Raw genomic sequence first — 7,551 nt, 5'->3', positions numbered from 1 at the left:
TGTAGGTGTTTGATGGACCGTGACCCGAAGGACTGGAAATATGACGTGGGAATATGGGCGGGTAAAATGACCAATTTCATGTATTTCCTCGAATAAAAGTCAGAAATAAAGGTTCAATTTCCATTTCTTTGATTCATTTTCATTAATTTGATTCATAATGGAGGCGAAGGTTTCTCAGTTCTTCGAGTCCGTCACCAATTTCTTCAGCGGTGGCGACCACATCCCTTGGTCCACTCCTGACGTGATTCTCGTAAGGATCTCTGTTTTTTCGTTGTACCAAATTTGATGCGATAAGAATAGTGTCCAAGAAATAGAAATTTTTTTTTTTTTTCGTTTTGCCTTGATATGGGTTCAATACCTGGTCTAAAAATCGAAAATTCTTGAGTAAGTTGATATTTAATTTAAAGGCTTTTGGAGTTTAATATTTTCAGCTTTGATGGGTTTAAAGTAGTAAAGGTAGATTTGGTTGAATGAGATTGATAATTGGTTAATTCAGATATTACAGTTCCGTTAATTTTTAAATGGTGTTGAGGTTTGAGTTCTGTAGAATTTGAGTTGTCTTCAAGCACTGCATAAGTTTGTTAACGCCATGCAAATCTTTGATGGTGAAAAGGTTCCAATTTGAGGATCTAGACCTGAGGTGATCCTTTTTATTTAGTGTGGCAGAGATTGAGATGGTATTTAAAGGTGTTGGCAGTGCTTTTTGGAAGGTATTTTGAGGGTTTGTATGAATCTTGTCAAGTTCTTGGATGATTTTTGAGGATTGGGTGTAGCTAAACTCCAAAGGGCTTGTGGAGTGGATGATTTGAGCTGACAACAACAGACTGAGTCATATTTATTGGGGCAAAAATTGAGATTTTCAGGGAAGAATGAAAGTGGACTTGTGATGATTGCCATTGTCATCCACATGCATACAAGTGTGAAAGGAACAAATCATAATTTCTACAGTCGATGCATTCAATGAATAAAAGTCATAATTTATGTGGCCATTGGTTACAAATTTTTTGTGGGAATCGCCCCCCTTTTTTCACCTTCTTTTGAAATGGTGGTGTTAGTTTTGAGGTATTATTTCATGATGAATGCCAACCTAGACTTCTTAAATGCTGACATGGTGTTTTTCATTCTTGAATGTATACTTGGAAGTTCTTTGATCTTGCACGTTGCACCAACAAGAGTGTCCTTCGGACATGACATCCAGAGCTGCAGGCCAGTAGTAGTTTATCAGATAGTATTCATATAGGTTTATGAGCTAAGGTAACTGTGAATAGAATATGTTAAGCACTAATTCTGTCTTCACAGCTGATAACTTAATTAGTTAATTATATTTATAAGATAATACTTCTGTACTTGCGAGATTTGGAGGTCAATGCTCATTCTTTTGCTGAATGAAATTTCTTGATATCTTAAAAAAATACTCTCAATTGCCAGAGCTACTTAGTTGGAATGTATTCTAAAGATTAATTAGATGATATGATGGCCTCTGGATATTAGATTAAATCTAATTTACCGATGTAAGGACCCAAATCAACGGGGTAACACCCATATCTTAACAACATAATCTGTAAAACAAACCTGGGATCACTACTAAAGGTCCAGAACGTCCAGGTGAAGGTTTCTTCTCCTCAAAGTAGTCCAAAGCTATTGCATTCTAACATTGATTCGGGAGTGTTGTATATTTGACAACTCTCGAAACCCGATAAAGGTTTGGCATATTATTCAGGTTATTCTTGATCTGCCAATTGAACCTTTCATAATGTGACGTGTGTTAGATTCTCCCTCTCTTTAACGTATATTGTTGGCAGGGCTGTGAGAGAGAAGTTGCAGAAGCTTCAAAAGATAATTCTGATGAAAGGAAGAGTGAAAGCATTATGCGCTTATCGTGGGCTCTTGTTCATTCTAAACTACCAGAAGATGTGCAACGGGGAATGGCCATGCTTGAAGGTGAAAACTAGATCGATCAAATTCATGCTTTAAAACATACTTTTCTATAAAAATTTGTATTAGGATTTTTTCAAATTCAAAATTTAATGATGAAACCAGTCCTTGAAAGATTTTTCATAGCTTCAAAAATCACATCATCCATCTTCTTGCTGGCAGATGATAATTTTTCTCAGACACCACCATTGATTAATCCATGTATTAAGAGCCACTTCATGAATCTATAAGATCACCAGTTTTTCTTTTATAATTCTTGAAATTGTTCTTCTTGAGATGTAATTTTCTTTTGTTGCCTTATCTTGAAGGATTTATTTTGTAAATTGTTAATATTTGGCTTTTAGCATCCAGTTTAAGAGTATATCAAAGAATTAACCAGAAAACATTCCATTTGCCGACAGCTTCACTAGCCAACGACAATAGTCCATTGCAAAAGAGAGAGAAGCTCTACCTGCTTGCTGTTGGATATTACAGAAGCGGTGAATATTCAAGGTGCCGGGAGCTCCTTGACCAATGTTTGGAGGTTTGTATCCACTTTTCATTTTTTTATGCTGCCGTTGCTCTTTGTAAATTCTTCTTTTCATTACTTTTATCACCAGTAAACTACTTGTATATAGAGATTGTACACTACATTGTATTTGTTCTTTTCGAAATTTTGTGCTTAAATAATTGTCGTTGGGTCTGTTTTGTAGATTGGGCAAATTGAGGACATCTTTGGCACTTTCTTTTGAGATATTTTGTACTAGAAATGATCTCCGGCCCACTGCGGGCATGAGTTATAATGCCCATCTGCTGATATAGTGGTGTCATGTCAAAAATTCAAAACCTTTTTTTCTTTTGAAAAGTCGTAAAAATACGGTTTGATTGCTGATGTGGCGACACCACGTTAGCAGTGACAATTGTTATCCTGTTCACTGTAGCAGGAGATCAGCTCTGTACCCTTTAATATGATTTTTTTGCCAATTTTTTCTCAAATAATTCCCAGTTTCTTGTATGTATAGATTGCACCTGATTGGAGACAAGCCATGACCCTGAAGAAGACAGTTGAAGATCGAATAACTAAAGGTAATAACAACCCGAATTGTTGTTCAAAGCTTCTGTATTTTTCGACCCTGGTAGAACTGATCAACCCTGCTTAATATGGTACAGATGGTGTAATTGGAATCGGCATTACAGCAACTGCAGTCGGACTTATAGCAGGCGGTATAGCAGCAGCTTTGGCTCGAAAGAACTGATCATCTTAATGTCGTCTTTATTGATGATGAGCACGATATTTGTCCTGCCTCTGGTTTTGAGGTAGAAGGGTTGCCCTGCTGCTGCATGTTAATAAACTTTTCTATGTTTTCCAGTGATTGAATTATTTTGACTTGTTCAGTTGAAAGATCGATCTTACAGAAATAATAAAATCATCGTTAATGTTTGGAATTGTTTATACAGTTTGTCATGTCAATTCATGTAGAAAAAAGAGTTGTCAAACATGAATTTATTTTCAACCACACATTCATATAATAAAATATTCTGTATGTTAACTCAAAATTTTTCCATATTTTTTAACCACACATTCTTCAAAAAAAATCGCTACTCAAAAAATTATTTTTTCTAAATAATAGCCATCAAACAAAAGACCCAAAGGTTGTTTCTTCTCTGGTGATTATCACCATTACTACCTCAATAGAGTCCAATCAACAGTATATTACCAGTTTTGGAATACTTAACACAATATTTAAACAAGAAAATGAAGAGCAGAAGACCGGAGGGTGTCACTAGATCAATTGTTCGAATCAAGAGCAGATTGCAAAACAACTTCAAGGTACTTCTCAGCAGCAGCATACTGCCTTTTCTTGTCCTCAATTGCCAATGCAGCCAAAGCTTTGTCCTGTAAAAAATAAGACCCAAAATCAATTTTCCTCTCAACGAGAAGTAAAAAGGAGTAAAAAATGGCAGATTGTTAGCAAGAAAAGGACACTACAGGAGGCAAATCTTGGTAGCTTCTAAGGGTGTCGAGAATCGGTTTTGTTTTCTTTTCCAGATCCTTCCTATGCTCTGCCATTTCTACCAAAACTCCGTGACTTATCTCAGGGCTGTATCCCACGCGATAGAGCATGGCCTGTGTCCACCAGTTGTAACAATTAGTACACAAAAGAATTACAACAGTGCGATATGCAAAACTAAATCTATTTGATTTGTTGAGTTAGATACTGTTGAAAATATATTATCAGATCTTTTACTCATCATATAATTTTTCAAACTTCTCTTCCCAGTGAACACATTAAACCGAAATGGAAGAAATTAGAATTCTGATAGCTGACAAGAAGAAGCTCACAAGAATGTACCTTATAATTAGAGTACTGTTGCAGATATTGTCTTTCTTTTGAATCCATGATGGCCAAGTTGGTTTTCCAGTGCTCCATTTGAGCTTCACAAGGAGGTACATCATCTTCCAATTGTGCCAGTGTTCTGCCAAGAAGTATAAATAATTAATAAGAGGTAAAGTAGAAATTTGGAAGCCAAATCAAGAAGTTAGCATCCACCCAACAAATACAATATATCTTAGCCATAATGGAGAAGCTAAATTCATTTATAGAAAAAGATAAATCGTGAATTTCACCGTTTCAAATAGGTCAGTCTTGCTATTGCCTTTCGAGTATAATCGAGAAGTTCTTTGGACTCCTTTTGCACTTTAGCCCTCTTCTCTTCTACTGCAGTTTTTCTCAGAGACAAATCCGCCATTGCTACAAGAAAACTAGAACATTTTTTTCCCCTAAGCCAGTAGAAACCTAAATAATTGTAGTCTAAAACACAAGGACAAAACTCACCTGCTTAGCTCAGTATCTCTAATATTCAACAGATTTGCCGCATTGGCAAGAACTTGTGCAGATGAGACCACATTTGATGGTAAACTATCTTGCACCAACCCCACATGCTCCAATATCTCTCTTATCCTTGCAGCTATTAATGACAAAATATTGTGAACACCCCCATACAAAATCCAAATGAGTTTATGATAAACAACAGTTTTGGCTTACAAGATCAAATTGCCAACATGAGAATGAAAACAACTTAATGCAAATGAAACCATACGAGAAAAACAATAATCAATACGATTATTTTTTAATATTAGAGTAGAGAAGATGGTAGGACCTTGGGAGCGATACTCTGTGGCTTTTTGACGAAAGTCATTTGCGACTATGGTGGCAGCCTGGGTTTTGGCTTGGGAGAGAGCGACAATCTTGTGTAAATGAGCAATGCTCCGTGGGGTGTACTCGAAATCGGGTAGGTCTTTCCCAGCTGCGTCAAATTGGGAAATGAGCCATGCTTTCACTTCTGCAATTCGACTGGCATCAAAACCAGCATTACCACTGGTCTTTATTGATTCCAAGGATGTTATTGAAGATGTAGAAGGACGATCAGTTCCCTCCACAATTTCACTCATTCTTTTGCACTTTTTTTCTGACTTTTCAAACTTCAAGTTAGACCTTCACCCCCTAAATCACAATAAATATAAAAATATGAAAAAATTATAAACAAAAGAATTCAAAATGGTAAGCTCTTGTATCAATAAACTATAGAATCAAAAAGCAACAGAATTCGGTTGAATAAACTATGTAAATAATCTGTCAATTACAGTAAATGTGAAACATAATCTTTCAATTATTCGGAGAAGGAAGGATAAAATAAGAAATTGCATTCCACCTAGTAAAAATGGAGATGGTTAAAATGAGTCTGAAGTTGAAGTGAAAATGGTTTAGTAATAAATGACCGAAATTCGTTTAAACATATCTTTTAATCAGCAAAGAGAACTATCTACAGTTAATAAATTCGGAAAAAGACAGATAACATAAAATTTCAATTTTGATCGCTCAACTCAATTAGGTCACATTTCATTGTTCAATTTAATAGTAAAGGTAAAACGTAAAGGAAAGCTAAACTGGTTTTACCTGAGGTGGATACAAAGGACGATTATAATGTGCGTGTCGGAACCGGCGAGAAGGGCATCGCAGATAGTTGCGCCGCTCTGTATCTAGTCGATCGCGGCCGCCGGAATTGTGATGGTGTTGATTATTTGCGAGGCGGTGGTGGCGGCGATAGTTCCGATCGAGAGGGGTTGGGAAATCAAAAATTGTTTAGATCTGTTTCTGAAATTTTCTACGGAGTTTTTGGCTCTTGAGATTCAAAAATTTCACTCGATGACGGGAAGGAATTAGTAGGCTTTATCTTTCTTTCCTTTTTTCTTTTCTTTTTTTTTTTTATGAGAAAATCTTTCGATCGGTTGTGAAATAAAATTTTTAAAAGATATTGATAAAATTGGAAATCTTCACTCAATGGGTCAATGCTTTTCGACGGCTTTTGTTTATTTTATTTTGCAGTGAATCACACCATAATTTTTTATAAATACTAGTGAGTGAATATGCATTGCACGTTAATTGTTTAATATTTAAAATAAACGTATGTAAATTTTAGGAAAAAAAATTATAAATTTAAAAGGTATTTATAAATTCATTGAAATTGACTAATTTTTCATCAATTTTCTCGGTATATTTTTTATTTTTCATATGAACATTTGAGAATTTGCATATATTCGTACCAAGCATTTCCCTTCACAAAAGTTTGTGGGAAATTTTTTTTACGCGAAATATATTTCTCTATATATATTAGTTTAACCTAAAATATGATTTAGCACACTCAAACTTTGTCCCTAATCCGTACTATGATTATAATAATGAAATATCACCAAGATATGTAAAATAACAATATCTACACTATTGTATTAAAAATAATTTTTCATGTTGACAGGCAATATGCAGAACCATAAATTATGGTTTAAAATATTAAATGCAATTTAATGTATTAACTTTCTTCTAAAACCCTGATTTTGTAAGATTGCAAAAACGTAATTAGAACAATAGAAAATAATGTACATATCCATAGGGGGGGACGGGGGGGACTTCTTAAAACTTTAATTAAAAAGAATTTTAAATCAAACAAAAAATTATTTATAATTCGAAGAAAAAAAATTTAAACAATTTTTGAAAAATATAATCAAAACAAAAGAAAGTTACGAAAATTAAATAAAGAATATAATAATATTATTTAATTAAAATTAAAAATATATATATATTTTATCATAAATAGAAAAGAATTTCAATTTTTTTCATTGTGGGAGCAAAAACGACGTCGTATTGTCTTCAATCATTTCTCCATTTTTACACGGCAGTTCACTACAACCATCACCTTCAATGCAATATTTCTCTATTTTCACACACCACTTCACTTCATCCAATCCAATACTAATAAACAAAAGAAACTAAATGATTTAACAAGTTAAAGAACAAAAAAAGAATTGCAGTCAAAATAGAAAAAACAAAAAACAAAGATTATTATAAAGTTCTTTAATTAAAAAATTGAAATAATTAAAATTAAAAATAAATATTATTTTTTAATTAAAATTGAAAAATTTACATTTTATCATAAAACAAAAATAATTAAAAGAATTTTAAATCGAAAAAATATTTATAATATGAAGAAAAAAGAAATTTTAAAACAATTTTCAAAAAATATATAATAAAAACAAAACATATTAAATAAAGAAAGTTACAAAAATTAAATAAAGAATAT

At 33.4% G+C, this 7,551-nt stretch overlaps 2 protein-coding genes across 2 annotated transcripts; one reads left to right on the top strand and one right to left on the bottom strand.

Moving 5' to 3' along the window:
* On the top strand, window positions 1–3,367 carry LOC111407742 (mitochondrial fission 1 protein A-like). The gene is made up of 5 exons (XM_023037395.1): window positions 1–250; window positions 1,803–1,941; window positions 2,337–2,458; window positions 2,937–3,000; window positions 3,085–3,367. The coding sequence occupies exons 1-5, from the start codon at window positions 158–160 to the stop codon at window positions 3,168–3,170; spliced, it is 504 nt and encodes a 167-aa protein (XP_022893163.1). The 5' UTR covers window positions 1–157; the 3' UTR covers window positions 3,171–3,367.
* A 138-nt stretch (window positions 3,368–3,505) lies between these two features.
* On the bottom strand, window positions 3,506–6,172 carry LOC111407741 (AUGMIN subunit 1). The gene is made up of 7 exons (XM_023037394.1): window positions 5,874–6,172; window positions 5,077–5,420; window positions 4,752–4,884; window positions 4,544–4,678; window positions 4,269–4,392; window positions 3,905–4,042; window positions 3,506–3,811 (listed from the first exon to the last, which is right to left on the bottom strand). Exons 2-7 carry the CDS (start codon window positions 5,366–5,368, stop codon window positions 3,704–3,706), a joined length of 930 nt encoding a protein of 309 aa, XP_022893162.1. The 5' UTR covers window positions 5,369–5,420; window positions 5,874–6,172; the 3' UTR covers window positions 3,506–3,703.
* Between the last annotated feature and the right edge of the window lie 1,379 nt (window positions 6,173–7,551).

Source organism: Olea europaea, chromosome 13 (assembly GCF_002742605.1).
Source record: "Olea europaea var. sylvestris chromosome 13, O_europaea_v1, whole genome shotgun sequence".
In the NCBI taxonomy this organism is placed as follows: Eukaryota; Viridiplantae; Streptophyta; class Magnoliopsida; order Lamiales; family Oleaceae; genus Olea; species Olea europaea.
This window is presented reverse-complemented; position numbering and strand designations above follow the sequence as displayed.

Excerpts from the sequence above, each read along its gene's own strand:
- LOC111407741 (XM_023037394.1), bottom strand. The coding sequence starts at position 5,368 with ATGAGTGAAATTGTGGAGGGAACTGATCGTCCTTCTACATCTTCAATA. Across the intron at positions 4,885-5,076 it reads CACAGAGTATCGCTCCCAAG|CTGCAAGGATAAGAGAGATA; the intron begins GTCCTACCATCT and ends TGTCATTAATAG. Across the intron at positions 4,043-4,268 it reads AACAGTACTCTAATTATAAG|GCCATGCTCTATCGCGTGGG; the intron begins GTACATTCTTGT and ends TGGTGGACACAG.
- LOC111407742 (XM_023037395.1), top strand. The coding sequence starts at position 158 with ATGGAGGCGAAGGTTTCTCAGTTCTTCGAGTCCGTCACCAATTTCTTC. Across the intron at positions 1,942-2,336 it reads GGGAATGGCCATGCTTGAAG|CTTCACTAGCCAACGACAAT; the intron begins GTGAAAACTAGA and ends ATTTGCCGACAG. Across the intron at positions 2,459-2,936 it reads TCCTTGACCAATGTTTGGAG|ATTGCACCTGATTGGAGACA; the intron begins GTTTGTATCCAC and ends TTGTATGTATAG.